Source organism: Polypterus senegalus, chromosome 1 (genome assembly GCF_016835505.1).
Source record: "Polypterus senegalus isolate Bchr_013 chromosome 1, ASM1683550v1, whole genome shotgun sequence".
In the NCBI taxonomy this organism is placed as follows: Eukaryota; Metazoa; Chordata; class Cladistia; order Polypteriformes; family Polypteridae; genus Polypterus; species Polypterus senegalus.
In genome coordinates this window covers 243,411,055-243,435,800 of record NC_053154.1, presented here as the reverse complement: position 1 = coordinate 243,435,800, position 24,746 = coordinate 243,411,055, and the positions used below count along the sequence as shown (strand labels likewise).

At 36.7% G+C, this 24,746-nt stretch overlaps 1 protein-coding gene across 1 annotated transcript in view; it reads right to left on the bottom strand.

Moving 5' to 3' along the window:
- march5 (membrane-associated ring finger (C3HC4) 5) overlaps positions 1-24,746 on the bottom strand; it is a 78,782-nt gene that overhangs the window by 7,786 nt on the left and 46,250 nt on the right. Inside the window, exons 4-5 of the mRNA XM_039770883.1 lie at positions 2,601-2,784; positions 302-468 (exon numbers count right to left, since the gene is read on the bottom strand). Coding sequence (XP_039626817.1) covers positions 302-468; positions 2,601-2,784 — 351 coding nt within the window. The remainder of the gene's footprint in view (positions 1-301; positions 469-2,600; positions 2,785-24,746) is intronic.

Genomic DNA, 24,746 nt, shown 5'->3' with positions numbered 1-24,746 from the left:
ATATACACATACACACAGTAGAGTCCCGCTAATCCGAAAATCCGCCTAATCCGAACAGAACTAGGGGAAAAAATACAGTAATTTTTATAAAATTTCTGAACTGGGAAAAGTAAAGAAAACAAGTTTTTTCAAGTTATGTCGTACGTTTAATGTACATTTAAGAAACTTGTAATTTTTCAATTTCGCTGTCTAACTAAAAATCCAAAATACAGCCTTACTTCAAATGGTCTGGAATCCCTACAAATTTTCAAATTACATTAAAATACTATACTGAACATAAAATAAAGAATGTTATTCTCACCAGAATAGTTCTTTGTAGATTTGAGTTGACACTGCTGAACATAAGTTTTCCTACAATGGTGGCAATTGTGGGAAACACAAGAGCTCCACAAAGAATGCGAGTAGCAGAAACGTGATCAGCAAGGGGGCTAGCTTCAGCTGGAATACGAGGAACAGGGCATCCAATTCCTATAAAGAGACAATATGAAACAAAAAACAGTCTTCATGATGTGTGCAATAAAATCTACAATACAATTTAGCACTTCTTTTTGCATTGTAGAAACTCATGCTAATTCCAATACTTGAATCCCATAAGGTGCATTCCCATTGGTTGATTCTTTTTTTGAATTGTCTTTATCCATAACAGGGTCTGCCTTGGCAGCATTAAATGTGATGCAGAAACCAATCTGGGATAGGGTATCAGTCTTCCATTATAGGGCACACTCTTCTACACACCCACATCTATTCTCACTCACTCATGCCAGGTCAATCTTCAATACAAAAAAAAAAAATTCTGACATTAGCATTGGGCCCTAGGAACCAAGTTACCCAACTATTCTATAACATTTTAATAATTAATTACTGCTCTAATACTGATCTTGCTTATCATAAAATAGTTCATTATGATAGCAAAATCACAAGAAGAACTCATCATTAATTGCAGAATAATGGTATTTGAGGGTTCCTCTAGAGTGCGTCTTACATTTAGGGCTGCTGGCTCTGTATCTAAATTACATACTCCTATTTCACTATATCTCACTGCATAATACAAACCATTGAATTTCTCTTTATGCTGATGACATCCCTGATGACATACCGATAACTTTGTAAGCTCCATGATGCCTCTACCACATCCCCCTCCTTATTGGTCAGAAGTGCTTTCTCAATTCCCCAGTAGTAATGAGAATTGCAGAAGACATACTGCTTTAATCTGGTTTAAATTTGTTGCAGGTGCCTCATTTCCAGACATAGAATTATACTATTGTGTTACATTGCATTTGGAACTTGTTATGTAAGCCTTTTAATCCTATCAATCTGGATTCTCATCAAGTTTACAAATGCACTTCATTGTAAATTAAATTCAATTTTATGTACCAATTTGAATCTTATGACTGCCACACTTTGCCTGGGGCCCTTTATTACCTATGCCTTCAAATTTGGCATAAAAATGAAGTGGAGGTAAGTATATACACATGTCCGAATGACATATACACTCACCCATCTTTAATAATTATGCACTGCTATCAGGTGGTTGCCCAAGTTTTTGTCTGCCTAGATAAAGTATGGTGTCAGTGCTTTCGAGGGTCGGTTTTATTCCAGAATATAACAGAAAAACAAAAAAAACATTTGATTTACATGTTGCTGTCAATGATTTAAAAACCCAAGCTCAAATATCAATTGACAGAAAGTTGCTATGTATTCTTGAATGGTGTAGAGGTAAGAACTGCTGCTTTACTACTCAAAGGTACGGCTGCCATTATTATTATTACTATAATATAATAAAAACATACATTTGATTTCAGTCTAACACCCGGTATAAATTTTGGATAAAAGCGCTTATTTTTTTTTTTATATTCACTTTTATTCTCTCAGTCACAGGGGATGCACAAACCAGTGTGTTTTTTTTCGTGCTGGTCCCAAGCCTGAATAAATGGGGAGGGGTTACGTCAGGAAGGGCATCCGGTGTAAACTTTTGCCAAATCAATATGCAGACAAGATGATCCGCTGTAGCGACCCCTAATGGGAGCAGCCGAAAGAAGAAGAAGAAGATTCTCTCAGTGATGTTCACATGGTACAATGAACTTGCCTCTCCCTTTCTGAGCTGATGGCATTTATCTCCATTCTTTTCACAAGAGCAGCGCTGTGGCTGATGCCTGCTCAGAACTATTTGTTGTAATGGCAATCAAAGTTACAATGTCCCATGACCGCTATCAGACTGGACAAAGGCAGGACCATAACAACAGCTTCTTCACAGCGCTTCAACACATCAACTCAGAGAGGGAGAGGCAAGTTCGTTGTACCACGTGAATGTCACTTTGAAAATAATACTGAATAATTAAAAAAACAAGCACTAACTTTTACAAGTAGCCAGAATTTACACCGGGTGTTACAGACTCAAATCAAATGTATGTTTTTATTATATTAGAGCAGTAATAATAATAATAATTATAATAATAATAATAGTAGCTCACTATTCAAAACACAGAGCGCCCGGTCTCGAACTTGGGACCATTGGAATATAAGGCAGACGTTCTTACCTCTACACCATTCAAGAATACGTATAAACTCCCTATCGATCACACTTACTAAATTACACATACCTGGAAAAATACTGTTTAAAATCTGTAACTTGTTGGAATACTTGCGCCACAGTTTTAGAACATAGTCTTCCCAGCGAATCATTTTTCCCAAAATCAACATCACAGGGATTGTTGGAAGTCCAATAAGAAGGAAAAGAGGGTCAGCTCTCTCCATGACATCTAATCCTTCTTTGTGTCCCACAACCTGTAAAAGAAATGTTATGCTGTAACCAAATACCTCTCAAGTTTTGTTGGTAAAAAAAAAAAAAACACAGGATCATGGTTATCGCTTAACAAAACAAAAAAAAAAAGAAGATATACATTGAAGACGAAACTTATTAGGAGTGTTAATGGAAAATTATGTGTCAGTATAAATGAACTCCATTTACCTGTAGCTAAATTTTAATAATCTTGCAATAAATAAAGTAATTTCTTGAGAAAGCTATTAACTACACCGAGTTGGGAATTTTACTCCAATTTCCCCCTGCATTTGACCACTAATAGTAATAACTAAAGAAAAGGTGGACAACAACTTGTTGATTTGTATGAGTACCTTTGCAACAGTCGTTTCACTTCACTTTATTCTCCACCTACTAATCCTGGTGAAGGCTGCAGTGGTTAACAAGCAGAATTAGATGGAACAGGCCATTATGTTTCTAACAACAATCTTAAGACACTTTTCAATAATCCTCAGGTACACTCAGGTGAGATTTAGAGGTTCCACAAAGCCTTGGCTCTTCTAGAAGTTTCTTTTTTTTTTTAATAATTAATGTCATATAGTATATACGCACACGTACACACACACACACACACACACACACACACACAATGAAACACCGATTTAACGGGCACATTGGTACATTATTAAGTCCACCTACTTCGTGTCATGCATTTATGAAGACAACTACAACATCAGTCTTTGCCTACTGGACCAAGCTACTGCAGCAATCTGCTACTGTATATCGACCATAGTAATAAAAACTGTAATGACTAGCTGTCAGAAGGTATCACACAGAGGGTGTGTACAGTTATACACTGTGTGCACAATTATTAGGCAAGTGAGTATTTTGACCATATCATCATTTTTAATGCGTATATTCCAACTCCAAGCTGTATTAACTTGAATGCTTATTGGATTTAAGCACGTCAGGTGATGTGTATTTGTGTAATGAGGGAGGGTGTGGCCTAAGGAGATCAACACCCAATATCAAGGTGTGCAGAATTATTAGGAAGCTAGTTTTCCTCAGGCAAAATGGGCCAAAAAAGAGATTTAACTGACTCTGAAAAGTCAAAAATTGTAAAAAGTCTTTCAGAGGGATGCAGCACTTTTGGAATTGCTAAGATATTGGTGTGTGATCACAGAACCATCAAACATTTTGTTGCAAATAGTCAACAGGGTCGCAAGAAACGTGTTGAGAACAAAAGACGCAAATTAGCTGCCAAAGATTTGAGAAGAATCAAACGTGAAGTTACCAGGAACCCATTATCCTCCAGTACTTTCATATTCCAGAGCTGCAACCTACCTGGAGTGCCCAGAAGTACAAGGTGTTCAGTGCTCAAAGACATGGCCAAGGTAAGGAGGGCTGAAACCCAACCACCACTGAACAAGAAACATAAGTTGAAACGTCAAAACTGGGCCAAGAAATATCTGAAGACAGATTTTTTTCAAAGGTTTTATGGACCGATGAGATGAGAGTGACTCTTGATGGACCAGATGGATGGACCTGTGGATCAGTAATGGCACAGAGCTCCACTCCAACGTGGAGGTGGGGTACTGGTATGAGCTGGTATTTTTAAAGATGAGCTAGTTGGACCTTTTTGCATTGAAGATGAACTCAAAATCAACTCCCAAACCTACTGCCAGTTTTTCAAGACACTTTCTTCAAACAGTGATACAGGAAAAGACCATGATTTTTATGCAGGCCAATGCTCCATCACTTGCATCGAAGTTCTCCACTGCGTGGCCAGCCAATAAAGGCCTTAAAGATGACCTAAACCCTATAGAGAACTTGTGGGCACTTCTTAAACTCTAGATTTACGGGGGAGAAAAACAATACACCTCTCTGAAGAGTGTCTGGGAGGCTGTAGTCACTGCTCCACAAAAAGCTGATCGTCAACAGATCAAGAAACTGACAGACTCCATGAATGGAAAGGCTTATGACTGTTATTGGAAAGAAGGGTGGCTATATTGGACATTGATTGGTTGATTTATTTTTTTTGAAATGTCAGAGATGTTTATTTGTAAATTTTGAGGTGTTTGTTTATTATTCTCACTATAACTGATGAAAATAAACAAGTGAGATGGGAAAATTTTCATTTTTCCTTTAGTTGCATAATAAATCTGCACACTAATAGTTGCCTAATAATTGTGCGCACATATGTATTCCCCTGATGATGTTCACACTCACATTCCCGTTGTGAAACATTCAGGTTTCAGGTTTATTAACATTTTGGATTGACTGATAACACTGTGTTTGTTCCATATTAAAATTAATCCTCAAAAATACAACTTGCCTAATAATTGTGCACATAGTGTACAATAAGACATGATTTCAATCAACCTTGGTTGATGACAAAAGCTTTCTGAAGATGATAAATTATCTTAAAATAGGGTACCACAACTCTGCCACTAGCTGTACACAAAATCATTTAAACTATAGAAGAGCAGAAAAGTGAGCTAACCACAGCAAATAAGCTTCAACTTACAACAGACTTCTAGTCTGTAAAACTGATAGATACATCATAATAAATTACCACTACCTAGATGTTAACAGAGTTTAAAAAAATGATGGTACTAGAGACATACAGCTGACAGCCTTGTTGAAAAGGCAGCTACTGCTACATAGACATAGATAGGGTCTCATAGTGGTTACATATGTCATTAATACCACATGAAACACTGTTAATTCACCCAGCCCCATGAACACGGCTTTGACAGCACATTTCACATCAAGATACCATTCGATTTATTATTTACTTTTTCTTAACAAGAAACTCTCTTTCTGAAACATGGAACCTTTCTGGGCAGCTGTTTTCTATGACTGCCAGCGTGAAAGCTAATTTATTTCAAATATGCAAATCCACAGTCAATGCAGATGACTATAATCTTTTAATTGACTCATAAATAAAAGTTAAAGAAATAAAGTAGGAGATAGGTTGGTGAATCTGATGACTCTGCATATGCTACAAAAACCTCATACTGATGCTGCAACCATTTTAAGTATTAAAAAAAAAAAATCTTTCCTCTTTGGATGTACTTGTTGACATTTGTACTTAATGTTCATTGAAGAATGAGCATGCCTTGACAATTAACAGGCTGCACGTGTAATTGTTCCCTGAATATTTTACATGCTCATATTTAAAAAAAAAAAAAATCTACATTCAGTGATATAAAGAAACAGCTTGTGGTAAAACTTCACTTAAAAATAAAATAAATTCTTATACGTACTGTATAATGCATAAATAAAACCCATCTTCATAATATTAAGCAGGGTAACTCTTTTTAACAATTAACAGTTATTAATTAAAGGTTAATTATCAATTATGAAATTCTCTCTAAAACACATCATTAATTAGCACATCTGCTTGTGACTTCTCTTTTGAAAAAAATTCCAAGAGTTGGACAGCCAACCATAAACAAAGAGCTACACTTTGATACTCAACTTTGACATTCCAATTTTTCTACCCTTCAGTAAAGAATACAAAAACATATCTTAGCCTAAGTGATAAGAAATCTGACTTTGCAAAACAGTCCCTGGCAGCCTTACCCTTTTTCTATACAGTAAGGTGACCAACATTATAAATTAAGTCTTTCACCTCTTTTGTTCTGTGCAGGTTCTAAATTAAACAAACAAAAAAGAAAATAATAAATAGGATTATACTCCTATGAAATTCAAGTATAGCTTACTATGCCACTACGCATGAGACAATACACTTATCCCATGGTACAATTTATATTTTCGATTCAGTTTTCACAATACAATATCCCCACTATATGAAATCTTCACAAAACAAATGTACTGTATGTTGTGTTACCTTCTGTTAGGCATTCATAAATCAAAACATTGCAAATTAAATTCAAATCAGTGTGAAAATACAAAAAATTAGTGTATGATTTTATAAGCTTTTTCTTATATACTAAAATAAAATGTTAAATATTGTAATGAAAAAAAAGATAGAAAGACTGAGGCATACACCAAATGATACTTAGGCCGAAGAACTTGTACTGACCACTGGAAGCACCTCATAAAACAGAGACCAACTGGCAACTAGCCACAGCTAATCTTATGCCACATTACTCACTCAGCATTCCCAATGTATTTTTTGGTTACTTGTTCAACTTACCATTGGATAGGATTGGTGAGCTTTGCTAGACTGAATGGCCCATCTGTATCAAAAATTTTCTAATCTAATCACCGATTGTCCTCTACTGTTGCATGAGGCCTCTCTGTGCCATCCACTGAAGACCACTTATCTTCTGCAAGGAATTCTGTTTGCCCTATGTTCTTAAGAGTCTCCATCTGTATTCTTAACCCTTCCTGGTCTTATAAGGCAGTGGTTCCCAAACTTGGTCCTGGGGACCCACTGTGGCTGCAGGTTTTTGTTTCAACCAACTTTAGATTTAACTGGGCTCCAAGCCTAATTAAGCGAACTGTTATTTCCCAGTTTCTGTGTTTTAGGGTCAAGGCAGAAATTTCAAAACTACAGTAAGTTTGATCAGTTTTTATTAAGTTATACTAAATAGTTATATTTGGATAATGTGGGTTTTTGTTTTTAACCATATCTGTGATTTTCATTCTGCTTTTTCAGTGAGTTGTTCTACATGTGCTTATGAAATCGAGACTACGCTGAAGATGTCACACTTGAATAAGCCTCTTTTTTTCAATCAAGGTTCAGTTGCTTCCATGAATGTCAAGTGTTTCTTAAGAGCTCATGGTAGGCTTCAGCAATCCACGATTATGGATGTACTCATGAGATTGAAGCGGCCCTGAGAACCAATCATTGATAACATCAATCACGACTCAAAAAGCACAGAGTAATGGCAGTATCGGCAGATTTGAGTACCTGTGACTTTAAGCATGGAAGATGCAGTGTACTGTAGAACAGCTTTGAAAATGTAAGAGTTTTATTTAATTTTCATAAAACAGAAGAACATGTAACAGAGACAGTGGTAATTTTTTCAACATTTGATCAAGTAATAGTTGGTCAATAACAACACAGTAAGATACTGTAATGCATCTGTTATTAAGAAAGCTAGAGAGTCTGCAAGTCGATCAATAGCACACCAAAGGCAAAGTACATTACAGTTCTGAATTAGTGCATTGCATACTTATATATATATATATATATATATATATATATATATATATATATATATATATATATATATATATATATATATATATATATATATATATATATATATATATATATAATCAACTTTCTTTTTAAGTAAAGAATGACTGACAGGATATATCAATATACCCACATGGCATACAAAGTAAACCAACCCACTCACTCTCACCCAGCCTGAGCCAAGGGATAAAAAAAAATAATAATAATTTCAAAGCTGAAATGAACACAATTGAGCTGCAGCAGACCAAGATTCAATTACATTACTGGAAGCACCATTAAACCACGCTGCAGACAACTCCAAACGTATTAAGTTGTGGGAGGAAGACTGTCAGCTGTCGAAAGTGACACATTCAGGTTTTTTCCAGTGGGAGGTAATAAAATAATATTGCTGCCAGGTTAGTGAGACAGAATAACTTGCATTCAGAGAGTCTGAGCAGAAGCCTAAAAAGGTCTAAAGGTAGAAAAATTTGAGGTAACAGAGGAATACTGCATGAAAGAAAGGAAGACAGTAGATGACATGTGTGTCCAAAAGGAAAAGACAGGGGTACAGTGCCAGAACATGTGAAGAAAAGTGCCAGGCAAACCAAGGGAACATAATTGAAAGAGAAGATCAGCAGTGAGGCCCATCAGAAGCCACTTGCAGGGAGTCTGTGTAGAATTTTTGAATTGGGTGTGCTGGTAGTTTGGGTTTCTAGAACAAAACTTGACATTGGAGAGAATGGCGTCCCATGAAAGGGGTGAATGGAGAGAAGAAAGGTCTCTGGACCAAAAGGAAATCAAGGTCAGAGGTTTATAGGATGCTTTGCAAAGTAAGGCATACTTAAATATTAATGGCATTATCCACATTAAAAAATATAAATATATTAATTTGCAAATGTCACACTTGAAGCTCTTATAACAGATATTCAGTAGCAATATGAAGCACATTTGGCATCAATTGAAAATTTTATACAAGAAAATAGAAGCATATGCAAACATATAATGCACAAACCTGCAGCTTCTGCTACTAATACAATGTCCTTAACACTCTCCTGCTGAAGGAGCTTGGCCTCATCAGAATGTCAGATTTGACAATGTAACTGATCACACACATCAATACCTTTTAAAAACACTGACCTATGCATTAATGCTATTATGGAATTATTTGCATTTTACTTATTTGATTTCTAAATTTGCTTGGTACTGCAGTTACACATGAGTGCAGTCATGTTTTTTTTGTTTTTCTTTTTTTGCAATTCTATAGTCATTAGGAACTGCCAAGGTGTCTGTGGGGTGTTGCATACTACCCAAGCTCCCTCATTCATCAAATTTTCAAGGCTCAGACATGCCTTGCTTGCTCCTATAGGGTTCTTGAAAGCAAACAGATTTTTTTATGCAATTTAATGTAACCACAAACATTTGTGTGAAAATCATCATTACGAGTACCAGACCAATTTTGTAATAAGTGATTCTATTTTACTGACATATCCTAAAATTACATATTTTGTATTTTTATCATTTTACTACTGGAAACAACACAACATAGACTATTATAAAGATAATAAAGAGGTCCAATGCTTTTAATTATGGAGGCATGCAATTTAATCTATTAATATTCGTTAATCTTTATTATTTTACATTATATGTACAAATATTATCATGACTTGTATCAAAAATGACAGACGGCTTTCTTTCTAACCCTTATTTGTGCTGGTGGTTTAAAATCTCTACATGCTAACAGGATTGATCTTAGACGGTCTTTAAGTGCAGCATTTTACTTGTACATTACACATTTCTTAACAACTTTATAGACAGACATATACTTACTTAGAATTAGTATTTTTTATTGTTATAATTCACAATTTTAATAAGGAATCCATCCTTTATATCTTTTTTTAATTATAGATCTTTTCTTTACGTCTCTCCCTGACAAAAAGCATTAGGGATGAATAGTATGATTATTTAAATGTGACTTATTAATAATTCTTGACGTTTCTCAATAAACAGTATAGCTTTTAATGTTTTACCACTTTTCAACAAACTTCAGATTAATTTAAGCTAGTGTAAATAAAAACGCAGCAACATTAGATATGCTAAAAAAAATCCTATCACTGTGGTGGGTGCAGCAATGCACTGTATCAGTGTGTGTCCTAACCTCTCTCTTTAGAATAAAAAAAAAAAACAAAGGTGGAAACAAACAACATAATTTAAATGTTTTAATTTTCAATTGATAGTTTAGGTTATAATGTTTTACTGTTTTGTAGAAAACATGCAAGATTTATTTAAATGAGAATTCTGCATCTTAGATCTGCTACAAAAAAAAATTTCTGAGGGGTTGTTTCTCATTAAATGTCAATTTTGTGAATTCCCAATCCACAACATTTGCTAAGCTTCACTTTTAGGCTGGTATGAACCAGGTCAACGGTTGACACTTTCCTTGATTACCGACTTGACCTAATCCTTTTTGGTGGAGCTGAAACGGTCTCAGACAAGTAAAGAATCTCTATTTAAGCCAAGCATACATGCTAAATGTGCTTCTTGGAATAACCCCCAAGTGTTCTGGTTATTTAATCCATTAGCTACTAATTAGTGTTTCTGACACTGAAGTAGTGGCAAACTTTTATCATTCAGTGTTTTTTTGCCCGGGTGTCTGCTGTGCTTGTTTTTAACTGTCATTATTAGCATACAATGAAGGGAGCAAACTGCACAGAAAAATGGCAATATACTAGGGAAAAAAAAAAGAAAAAAACTTAAGTATTTCAAGATATAGGAAAAAAAGAAATATTTCTTATTTCTAGATGTCTTATAAATGTAAAAGTTCTACTGCTGTGCTTTTCTAAATGTAGAATAAGAGAAGAGAAAAGAACACCAGCTGATTAAATGAGATTTATTATTATCAGTTATTATAACCGATTGTGAATCTAGTAGGAACAATAACCTGTAGGCACAATGAGTCCCCAGGACTAGGTTTGGGAACCCCGGTTGTAAGGTTACTACAAATAATCCTATGGTTTATTAAATGCAGAACTCATCACACCTGTGTGATAGGTCACGATTAATCATGCATCCGGCCTGCCCATTTTGAGAATAATCTACAATATTAACATAAAATATCTGCACTGCACTAATATAATACATAAATGTTGATTAGCACATACAACCAAGAATTTTACTGTACTGTGTAAACATTACAATAACAATCCTATAATTTTAACATAAAGTTAGTGCAGTGTAAAATCATCCAAATGTAAACTTTTTGTATACTGAGTTAACATTAATGGCGGTCCTTTAATTTCTTGTTTGAATGCCTGTTTGCTGTGGGTCCTGACTGGATTTATAAAGAAATTGTAATATTTTTATTTAAGAAAACCAAAAAACGGCTACACTTTGCATGAAGCGTCTTCTGTGCAAATATATCCTTCACTCATTGGGTGCAGATAAAATTAAAAATATAAATATACTAGATGCGTGTAGTCTTTGGGACAAAAACAGGCAGAGTGGTGACTCTGAGGCTAAGGATCTGCGCTGGTATCCCGAAGGTTGCCAGTTCGAATCCCCATCACTGCCAAAAGAGATGCTACTCTACTGGGCACTTGAGCAAGGCCCTTAACCTTCAATTGCTCCAGGGGCACTATACAATGGCTGACCCTGCGCTCTGACCCCAAGGGGTATGCGAAAACCAAGTAATTTCCTTTGGGATTAATAAAGTATAATAATAAAAAAAAACAAACAAACAAACAAAAAAAAAACCTGAAGACACTTTTTACTATATTGGTGAATTTGCAGAGATGTCACCTTTAAAAGTGCATGCATGCACGGTCTCACCAAGTGCAGGTCACACTAGTATAAGCTCCTATATCTTCTGTAGAATTCACACCAAATCCTGCGGCTGTGGTTGAGTGTGAGCAGAGCAGACTCCTCTAAATACACACACACACACACACACACACCGTTTGTAGTGAGAACTGAGGTGCAAGCAAACACAAGTCTTTCGTTTATATATGTCTAATACTAAATACATTTACATTTAAAAATAAAAATAGTAACCATATGGCTGCAAAGAACTATGACATCACCATGTTCTTAAGATTACTGACAAATGTTGGTCAGAAAAAAGAGAAGGTGGTACGGAAAACAGAACAAGAGACTTTAAAATCTGTAGTTAGATGCAAAAATAACTAACCCATTCACCCAAACACCTGAATGTGTTTATATGTCAGCTACTGCGGATTTATATGGAGCAGGAGGCAGAATATATGACGGCAGTAGCCCTAGCCAGTCACAGCTGGTGCAAGTGTCGACTGCAAGGATTCTAAAAGTAAATCAGAGCAAGGTAATATAAGAGCAACAATGCTCTGAATTTTCTTACAATATATCTGAACCTTGTCCCCCATACCCCCTCATCATTCATCATCCAAGCATAACATCTTCAAGTGTAGCAATATGGAAGGCCATAATTCATTGGGGTTTTGTTGGGAAACAAAGCAGGAAATGGTAACCTTACTTTGAAGAAACGCATGTCCTCTTTGCTCTGTGTATGACAATGTATTTTTCCTGTTCAGGAGATCCCAGATAGCATAGGCTGCAATCCAAACCCCTGTCCCCATAACCTGGCTCAGAATTAAGCAGGTTGGACAGCAGTGACATGACATTGTATTTATTAAAGAAAAGACACAAGAACACCTTATTATGGAAGAACATGAGAGAAGCAATTAACCTGGAGAGTGTGTGGATGCATAGGGATCTAGGGATCGGCTGAAAATGCCAAAGTGATTTATTGTTATTAAGTTATTGGGAAGTGAGGGCTTAGCTATGAGTGCATGTGACACATACTGCATATGGTCTTAATTTTCAAAAAGCACTGTAATACTAAATCATTATAAACTTAATCCAAAATTCTATTGTTCAATTGCTAGCAAAAATAATTTACAAAATTAAATTTGATCAATCAGAAAAACTAGATATGAACCAAAATGCAGAATCAAGCCATTTTTATCTGCAGTGTGATTATAGCTGGTTCAGCATACACACCTATGAGGATAATACAGTAAAACATGGCACTTTAAAAAGTTAATTTTTTCGAACAGTAAATACGACAGATGTTTAAAGGAGCATTTGATTTCCCAACACACAATATTTAAACACAGCTTTTAAAATTTTAAAGACTGCCTTTTTTGTTATACCTGTATGTGTCCCCTAATATGTATTGCATTTGTTTGGGACTGCAGATGCACGGTGCCATCAAACCTGCTATTCTGAGGCATTCAGAGTAAATTCAAGGATTATGTACACTGTGGCGACTATTTACTACCCTTGAATATTGTCATCACAACACTGTGGTAGGTATAGTTTGTCTTTACTTTCTGTATTGTTTTGCTATATTGCTTATGGTAAAAACTAGGCCACTGAAGCTGTTTATACTATAGGCACAAGCTTCTATATTTTTTGTTTGAGCTTGTTATTTGTATGGACTGATATGTACTAGATTAAATATATTTACACACAGACACTTTTGAGTATGTTTTGAATATGTATACGTTTATGCATGGGGAGGGGACACCAGGAACTGTCACAACCACCATTACAGCTCCAGATACCAACAGCCAGGTACTTACTATACAATCTGTTGATGTTATATATACATTCCAGAATATCAATGTACAGAAAGCAGCTGGTCCAGATGTTGTCCCAGGATGGGTCTTCAGACACTGTGCTGTGGAGTTAGCAGAGAGATTTATAAATATCTCCAATCGATTTCTATCATAGTGCACTGTCGATACCTGACTGAACACATCTACCATAGTACCAGTTCCAAAGTAGACTGCAGTAACCTGCCTCAATGATTACAGCCCAGTATCATTAACACCAGTAATCATGATGTGTTTGGAAGGACTGGTCCACAAGTACATCAAGGTTGCTCTTCCACCCACTGTAGACCCTCAGCAATACGCATAAGGATCCAACAGTTCAATAGACGACACCATTTCCATTGTCCTCTACACTGTGCTGCTCTACCTGAAACAGTGAGAAACATATGCATGGCTGCTGTTTGTGGACTACAGTTCTGCTTTCAAAACCATCATACCAAGCAGACTGTTTTTAAGGATGTCCTACCTATTCCTCCAGCATAATATTTGTCTGTGGATAGAGGACTTTTTAACAAACTGAAAATCAGTCTAGATGGGTCCCTACCACTCCCCCACCTTGTCACTCAGCATAGGAGCACTGCAAGGCTCTGTGTTGTGCCCTTTCACTTACTCTCTGTATATATACGACTACATACCAACCCACAACACCAATGCCATCATTAAATTTGCAGATGATACCACAATAGTAGGGCTGATCACATAGATGGGTCTACTTATAGGGAGGAGATACGAAGACCTGATAGACTGGTGCACAATGAATAATTTGATACTTTGATACACCAAAAACACTATAAAGAACTGATTATTGATTTCATGAAGAAGCAACGACCATCGGCCACTCTATATAAACAGGGACAGAGTGGACAGAGGTTTCTAGTTTTAGGTTCTTGGACACCTACATCTCAGAAGATCTCACATGGACAAAAAACACAAACCAACTACTTAAAAAAGCACAACAGCAACCTTACATCCTTGAGCAAGGCCCTTAACCTGCAATTGCTCAGCGCATTGAGTAGTGAGAAAAATGCTATATAAATGCAAAAAATAAAAAGAAAATTCTTATTATTATTTAAATTATTACATCCTGAGAAATCTCAGGAAGGTAGATCTGTCACAAAAGCTTCTGGTGTCTTTCTATCTTTGTTCCACTGAGGGTACCTTAGCTCATGTGATACTCGTGTGGCATGGAAACAGCTCAGCAGCTAACAAAAAGGCTCTGGAGAGAATCATAAAAACAGCAGAGAAAATTAAAAACACAACTTTGCATAACTTGGAAGATGTCTACACCTCTCGGTGTCTGCAGAAGACAGCCAGCATCATAAAGGACTTGTATCGCTCAGTACACAAACTATTTGAAGTTCTCTCCTCTGGGAAGAAATATAGGTCCATTACAGCACAGACTTCACTGAAAAACAGTTTCTACCCCCCAAGCTATTACTGCTCTAAATTCTGTACTGAAATCACAGACCTTATAGACAAAATTGTGAAACATCATATTCTGCATTATCATTTCTTTTTTTCTTAACTTGCGCAATATTAAAAAAAGTTCACATGCTGAAAATTGTGTAATGTGTGAGATATGAGATGTGTGTTTTTTAAAGGTAGCGTAACAAAATCTCAGTGTATGTGTTATGCAATGACAATAAAGGAATTTTATTGGGACCCCAGAATCCATACATTCCCAGAATGACCCTGTGTACATGTAATAGGCTAGAATTCAGTATTCTAAAGAAAATGACATTTCTGTGTGTTGCTTAGTATAATGGACTATAAACTAGGTTATTGTTGATGGTTATCTATCACCTGCTTTGATTAAGAAACTCACTCACACACTATTCTGTTGCTTAAATAAATGTTTTTACACTATTTGTTCTAAAGGAGGAAATTTGGCTTTCACCATTGTTTCACTAATTGCCATGTCATTGCCATGATATATATATGAGTCACAGATGAACGGGGACCCTGCCAAGTCGGGAAGCCTGGACAGTCCCCGAGTTGGACGATACTTCCCCTGGGCCACGAGAGGGCAGCCTCCCGGGTCTGTTTGGGGGCCACGGGAATGGAGCTGGGACACTCACCGTTACGGTAGGCACCCGGACAGTTAGGGAATCCTGGATGGCAGCACTTCCGTCACACCAGGAAGTGCTGCCGGAAGCAATCCCAGGGGCACTCGGAGTGCTTCTACAGTAGGTGCTCTCCTGACACTTCCACCACACCAGGAAGTGATGTCAGGTGGAGCACCTGGGGTTCATCTGGGTCATGATAAAAGGGGGCGCCTCCCTCCAGTAAGAGAGCCAGAGTTGGGAGGAAGGAGTCGAAGCTTGTGAGGAGGGGAAAGGAGGTCAAGAGAGGAAGAGAAAGGAAGAGAGTTGGTGGATGAAGGCATTGTAGTGCTGTTTTGGAAAAATAAAGAAGTGTGTTTTGGACATTCTGGTGTGAGTCTGTCTGTGGGTATGCTTTTATATATATATATATATATATGGTAAAAGGAGAATAAAGCAGAACAGAGAAGTATGGTCTGAGACTCAGGACTGCTGCCTGTTTCTTTTATGCTTTGTACCATATCGCTGTGGCTACGCCCCGTAGCTACAGTGGATTGTACCTGGCCCAGGTTCCCCTAGACTGTGAGGCCGGTAACATACACATATGAATGTAAATTAGAGTTGGAGAAAATTAAGCAATAACTTTGCTTATTTGAGATTTAATTGAAATATCACTGATCTAACATACAGATGTACCCATGAAAAATGTGCTGTACAACCTCTGCCCACAGTAGATGTGTGAGCTACTGGGTTATGTTTCTGGCCAGCAACAATAGTTAGTGACAACATTGCTTCAGGTAAATCCTTGGTACACATGGTTAAATTCATTTAAATGGGAATTTTAAAGCTACTGTGTCACTTGCTATGGTTATTTCAGAAAACCTTTTGAAGTGTATGTTCTGAGTATATTGAGTTTATATACTTTTAAGAAAAGTTACAATGTAAGACGGTGCTGGATGGATAATTGTGGACAAAAATGTGAACTGAGCTGTGAGGCCACTGTGCTAATCACTGCAACACCATGCCTCCTGAAGATAGATGTATACTCCAGGTCCACAATACTCAAGGGTCCTTGATCTCTCCTTGTCTTTCCTGTGCTCCTATCACTGTGACTAACACAAACCCACAGAGCCTGTAATGCAGTCAGGGTTGTCTGTCACTACATGAGATGAATAGAATAGAATAGCTTTTATTGTCATTGCATTGAGAACAATGCAACAAAATTTAAAACACCTCTCCCAGAGATGCTTTCATCACTCACACGCACATCCTCACACATACACAGATAAAAAAAACTGATTGGATTTGTAAAATAATGTAAAAAATTATAATTAAAGTGCATGAAATATTAAACGTGCATTTCAGTAATTGCGCACAGTTTCTCATATGAAAACAAGTCCAAGGCTATTAAGATGGTGAAAGTGAAACTTGGGACAATGGGATAGAGGGCAGAGAATTAAGTTCTTGGACAGCTAAGGGTAATAACTGTTCCTCAGTCTCGTGGTACGGCACATCAGGGCCCTGTAGAACCTCCAGAGGGTAGCAATGTGAAGACGTGATGGAAAGGGTGAGTATGGTCGCTGATAATTCTGCAGGCCTTGCTGTAACAGCGTAACCTGTAGAGGGAGAGTCCAATGATTTTTTTGTGCTGTGTCGACCACCCTCTGGAGGGCTGCATTGTCTGCCTCTGAACAGTTTCCAAACCATGCCAGGGTGGGGTAGGTCAGTAAGCCCTCTATTGAGCAGTGATAAAAAGTCTTCAGCAAAGTGGCAAAGGGGTGGTTTTTCCTCAGTATTCTCAGGAAGTGCAATCTTTGCTGGGCCTTCTTCACCACAGCAGTGGTGTTTATACTCCATTTTAGGTTACTGCTGATGTGTGTCCCTAGAAACTTAAAACTAGTCAACTGCTCCACCTCATGGTATTCTATCCCGATTAGCAGGCGCACGTCCTGTTTTGGCCTGAAATTCAGAATGAGCTCCTTTGTCTTTCTGATGTTTAAGGACAGGTTATTTACCGCACACCATCCTGTCAGTCTAGAGACTTCATCCCTGTAAACGGTCTCATCGCTATTTGAGATGAGACCCACGACTGTAGTGTCATACACAAACTTGATGATCGTGATTGTGGGATGAATAGGCATGCAGTCGTAGGTGTAAAAGGAGTATAGAGCAGGGCTGAGCACACACCCTTGTGGTGCTCCTATAATAAGTGTCAGGACTGGGGAAGTGTGGGCACCAAGTCTCACTGTTTGTGGGCGGTTGGTAAGGAAGTCCTGAATCCATAGGAACAGTTGTTCGTGGATGCCCAGGTCCTGTAGCTTCCTGACTACAATCCTGGGTACAATTGTATTAAAGGCAGAGCTATAATCCACGAACAGCAGCCTCATATATGCTCCTTTCTGCTCTAGGTGAGACACTGCAATGTGGAGTGCAGTGTTTAAGGCATCCTCTGTGGATCTGTTCACCCTATAGACGTACTGGTCCAAGGTAGGAGAGAGACAGTTGTCTTCATGTGCCCCAGAACAAGTCTCTCAAAGCATTTTGAGATGACCTACATCGCGTGGAGTAGTCTGTCACAAGACCAGAATTTTTGTATTTGATACCTGTGAAATTTTATGATACTTTTTGATACCACAACAAAAACAGAAATCCCATTTGATGGCTTTTACTTTAAATTACCTCCATTATTGTGAGTGAACAAAATTCTGCCTTTTTCTGTAATACAAAATAAAACATATAAATACTACCAATAATAACAGATTTAAACTACTGCTATATTTATCAAGTAGTAGCCCTACTATTATTTAAGCAAACAAGTACTGGCATTTAGAAATTTCAAAATACAATGCAGGGTTTGAGCTTTAATGTGTGGCAGATATGGGGATCTGCCCAGTGTAATAACAAATGTTTTTTTTTAATCTTTTGGGGTTTTCAATAACAACATAATGGCATCATTAGAAACTACCCCATTTATCTTAGCATGTGCACATTTTAAATTTATTCTTACATTTTCTGTCTAGTAACTGAAAAATACTACTTAAAAACGACAAAATATAAAAATTCAAACATAATTATATATGTACTGTTGAATTAGTAAATTCCAAGATAACTCAGGATATTTGCATTTAAACAAACTCTTTAAAACTGTTTTTCTAGCAACATACTTTTAAAGTCAGATTTGTCAGAGAACTGTTCTGTTAAGTTTGTAAGTGTAACACTGACCTTTCACCTTAGTCAATTGCATAAAGTAAAAAATATAATTTGATTTGCTAGAAGTGCCATTTTTGTAATTGAATTGCACTTGGTGCAAAGTTATACACATTTAACATGTTTGTTGTCTTTATTTTCACAAAAAACTACATAGTTAATCTTAAATTGCACTTTTAAGGATCAAGTAACAAATCGATAGTAACATTGTGCATCACTGAATAGTCCAACAAGAAATGCATGTGAACACACGTGAAGTGGAAATGAGAAACATCATAACTCAGAGCTCCAAATGCTCTTGACAGCACATGAATGTAGTATACATGTAAAGCCAAGCTGAACAACATTTCGTTGTCTACATGCGGCAAACAAGTAATCTTATGACACTTCACCAAATGCAGGAAAATGAACCCTACTGGTCTGCAAGTAAGCAAGTACCTTTTTGCTTCTTGAAACTGTTGCTTGTGACAGGTAGACTTGCACTTGAGATGCTGATGGGCTGCACAAGTTTTGCGTTATTTGAAAACTCTCTTCGAGTATTTCAAAATGCATCTCAAATAATAAGTCATAAAACATTTTCTCCAATGGTGTGTTGATGTTTAGGGGTTTGAGGTATGTTTTCTAAGTATTCTCATGAGCTGTTTTGTGCTGCTTTTGTAAAACATTCAGTAACATGTACCATACTTGATGCTTTGTTGTGTTGGGGAAATATCAACCCTTGTGTTTAAGAAAAATAAACATCAATTATGTATGTATGGATTTATATTGCTATATTTTGAAAATGTTAACTTGTTATAAAATAGTCATTGTTTTAATGTATTTATGGAGTTATTCTTTGTTCTGAACTTATTTTTAGAAACATGCAATGATTTGAAAATTCAATACATTTTGGAATTATTTTTAATTTGTTCCGTTACATGTTTATGTGACACAATCTGCAGATCACATGATCGCGAGTGCCATGCTTATGTGTCACACTTACAGAATAAGTGTGGGAGCTATTCATTGACTTTATCCGGATTCCCTGGACAATCAGATTTTCATTCTGCACATTCAAATTACAGACTCGCAAAGCATGGCAGGCTACCAGATGTTATGGCTCTTGGTCCATGCTACATGAAACCCTGAACAAACACATTTTGATAAACATAAAAGACTAAGTTCTTCAGATATGATCCTAAATTTTGGTATCACTTTTAAAGACTACTACTTACAGTGCGCCAAACAGATCTAAAGCCTGGTGTACACTTGATGCTGGTTGTGAAGACAGTACAGCAAAAGTGACGTCAGATGTAGCAACATACACTGTGTTATTGCTGCACACAAAATTTTTTTGAACTATTATGCAATGCAGGTGCAACGTTGTGTACCATAAATGGTGAATTTCAAGGACAGGCTGGTTACATGGGTGCCAGAATGATGACCGAAGTGCTGAATATGACAACAGGTCATCAAAGTGCAAGGAAGCCACTTACATCCACAACTCATGAGAAAAATATACTCTACATTCCTTTTCTGTTTTTGCTTAATGGGTCTGCACACACACATGCACAAGGACACACAGTTGAACAATATAGCAAAATTGTTCAGCAGTTCACTAAAGCAAGCAAGAGGAACAACGGTGTTAGCTGTAAAGCAACGAGGCCAGTAAGGACAACAATGCCAAAGAGAAATGTATCTGCTTATCATTTACTATGATATAAATAAAGTAATTAATGTATACTTTGTTATGGATTAAAAAAAAAAAAAACAGTAGGAAGAGGATGGGGAAAATATTACTGCATTACGACAAAAATAAATAAAAAAAATAACTTTTCAACTACTGGGAGAAATTTTTAGCAGATTAAACACGGGGGTTATTCTGCAAAGTAGTGATTACTGCAGGAAGGAGACAGACATCATAACAACCAAGTCAGAGAATATATTGTGCTATATGCAGACAGCATACAGAAACCACATATATTGAGCAAGGCCCTTAACCTGCAATTGCTGAGCGCTTTGAGTAATGGGAAAAGTGCTATATAAATGCAAAAAAGAAAAAAAAAAAAGGAAAAAAAAAGCCATTCTTTGTTTTCAGGCAAAACTTATTTTGGATTGAAATGGTGAGAAAGCACAGTAACATTAAACCAATTACTAGTTAGCTTGTAATAAAATGCAGTGCTGAGTCATTTCATGAAATGTATAACTTGGAAACAAAAATTTTCACTGATGATGCAGATAAATCTTCAACTGACAGGGCCTGCTAATGCTGAGAAAATAATCTCAAATATTCAGTAGCTTGTTGATCACATGTAATGGCTTAAATGTCCCAACAATGCTTCTGTCATAGATTGTCAAGTGTTCAGCAGCACAAAATGGACATTAACCTTTCAAAATCCGAGTTTTATAAACCATTACAAATGATCATGCCGTATGCAGTCAGAGAGAAGAATTTATATACCTCCAATATGTGAAAAAGTTTCTTACTATAAGCGCAAAAAGTGCAGTGTGTAAAAATGCTTTTTAGGCCTAAACCTTACTTTTACTAATATGAGGACCCTCTTAATGGTCGAAAGTGTGACCAGTTTTAATGTAGCTGTATACACAGACCACTGGCTGTGGTCAACTAAAGGTACATAACACTGTAAAAAGACACAATGCATCTGAGGTCAAACTGATGATGTTTTTAACAGAGAAAATAATTGGTGGGGGTCTAAATTAGGTCGGAAAATAAAATCTAAGAACACAATATTAATTCTTTATTCCGGGTCATTGTTGACAACATTTTTTTTTTTTGTACTTTGGGGAAAGTCTACAAATCAACTTGACATTATCTTTTAAAAAGTATTTATTTGCTAAAACATTCCCTTCCAAGTTGCTGAATGTGTTCATATTTGGTAGAAGAGTGCTATGCACTCATTCTTAACAAAACTTTACACATAAACACTGCTATAAAAAGATGCAGGTAACCCTCCACCCCTGATTATGAAGCTGAGCTACCAGAAGGCATACCTGGACTATCAAGTTTGCAAAGCAGGTAGCCCAGCAGACTACTATATTCATTTACAATTTGTCCACCCCTGGAGAGACTGACAGCAAATCTTTAATCAGGAGGGTCCGAGAAAGAGGAGAGATAAGAGTAAATAAATAACTCAGAACTCCAGGTGGGTGTTAGTGCTGGCCTTTATGGAACATCATATCCATATTTATGAAAAGCATAATCACCACTGACTGCTGATAACATAATACCTACGGAGTTCTGATTTGGAACATTGCGAGGCTAGCTACATCATCTTCCTATTTCATATCCATTTTGGAAGCATTTCCTATGGCCAAAAAAATTGGAAATTAACTACCATCATTGGTCTTGTTAGACTTTTAAATAGTGTAGTGTTGCTATATATTGTTGTAGCTTGAATTTGAATGTATCAGTGCTATTCAGTGTCCTTTTTAATTTATGTCTGCTGTATAATCAAATTACAAGTATGCAAAAAAAGAACAAAAGGTAATACTCTGATCACCCATTGAAGGAGCAATACAATATATTACACTATTAGCCATTACCACTATAAGGACAATACATTTCTCAAAAAATGAAAGAGTGTCACAATGTTTCCAAAACAACAACTTGTGATATATTTTAGCTGCTTAGATGCATGACTTTATATTAACATTACTACCTAGTACAATTAATCAGTGCATTTTTTCCAATAATGGCAGGTGGTGTTCTTACTACCATATAGTACTATTAATAATAATTCTTTGCATTTATATAGCGCTTTTCTCACTACTCAAAGCGCTCAGCAATTGCAGGTTAAGGGCCTTGCTCAAGGGCCCAACAGAGCAGAGTCCCTTTTGGCATTTACAGGATTCGAACCGGCAACCTTCCGATTGCCAGTGCAGATTCCTAGCCTCAGAGCCACCGCATTAAACATTATACAGTAACATTGAAGCACAGAAGATAAACATTATAATATCACATTCTGCATGTTAAAAGTATTAATCACTGTACTGTAACAAATACATATAAAGAGGATTAAATTCAATGTGCTCATTTTCATAAAATACATTGGTCGCTAAAAGTGCAGCACCCAGCAGTTTTCTGTAAATTTTTTTCCCTCTCTTTAAGGATGTACACACACTAGGCACATTTGTTCTGTACCATGCCCAAGCGCAACTGTCCCCTTACACCGCCCACTAGCTTGCGTTCACTCTGCACCCGGGCATGCTTTAATCATGACCATGCGATTTAGTGTAAAGGCAAAATAAAATCCGAGCACAGAGTGACAGCAAGCAAGTCAAAATGATTTTATTTATTTTGTGGTTGTTTTGTGTTCGTGCAGGGCAGTATAATACTCTACCCATTAACAGATGTATTGGGTCGTGCTGCATGTCCAGGAAGATTTTTGATGGTGACAAATTATGCTATGGGAGGAATTTGCAGCTTTTCTTGCCAGCTACAATTTAAGTTCATGTGTAAGGTGAGAATAAAAACCTGTTTTTAACTCAAAAGATGCTGAATGAAATGAGAATTGCACTTTCTGACGCCTCATTGACATCATGTCTGTTTTCCATGCTTGGGCATGCTCAGCAATCACACTGTTCCCGAGTGCTACTGAACCATGCTCGAACCCACTTATTCCAAGTGGGCCAGGACACGGTACAATTGGCCCAGCATGGAGCAATCACACTAGTCAAGCAAACTAGACTTTGTGGGGTTACATGCGCACAAATGTGCCCGGGCACGGAACAAATTGCTAGTGTGAGTACACTCATATTTGTGTTACTTTTCCTTATCTTTTGTTTTCTGGGAGGTAATGGTGTTGCAGCAAAGTAAATACATTCAGAATGTTTATTCTTATCTTTATTATATGGATTTATTTTCATTTGACTTTGGTTCTTCAAGCTACCTCTCCTAATCAACCTGTATGGATTAAGTACAGTTGAGAGTAACCCGTTTTAGTAGAACTTAACGCACAAATTTACAACTATATTTCCTCAGTGAATTTTGGCATTTTTTTTAAATAGTGCAACTTGCAATAATAGTTGTGTGACTGGAAATAAAATAAAAAAGGGGGAAAAGAGGAGGTATTCAAGTAAGACTGAAAAAACTGTGACTGCCAACTCCCTGAACCTACTCTTATAATGGGAAATATTTCGTTTCTCAGAAAGAAATTGGATGAACCTCAAGCATGTGTATGCTTTCAGACCAATTACAGAACTGCTTGCATTATGGCATTTACAGAAACCTGGCTAAATAGAAATGAGATTTAAAGATCTATGAATATGGTGTACCAGTTTGTTTGGACAGAGACTTAGCCATCACTAGTAGGTCACACAGCAGAGGAGTATCCCTTTTTATAAATAAACAAGAGTGTAAAACAGTTATGATTACAGAAAAAACATGCACATAGGATATGAAATTTCTGTTTCACTACAACCCATTTATTTGACCAGAATGTTTCCAAAAATTGTCATTACAAGTGTCTATATTCCTTTAAGGTCATTGACAAGATAAGCCATTAATACTTTCTCCAGAGGGATACAGAAGTTTGAATTGCTATTTCCTGATCTCCAAGTTTTATTTTGGGCAGAACACTATAGTATTATTTTGTTTTTTTTTTACCAAAATGACATTTTCCCCATAACAAAGTGCTTGATCAGTGCTATAGGAACTTCAAATTTTCATTAATGAATTTAGATCCAACCCACCACTGGGTTCATCAGATGATAACTGTGACCAACTTATTCCAATCACATAAAACAAGCACCACCTGAAATTAAAGAGATCAAAGTCTGGGATGAGGATTCTATCAAGTGCCTGCATGGCGGTTTTGAATACACTAACTGGTCCATGTTTAAATAATCCAATACTGACGATGATGAAATGGCAGACACTGTAAGCTGTTATATAAAATTTTGTTGGCATACCAAAATCCTTGTCAAATCAGTCACAA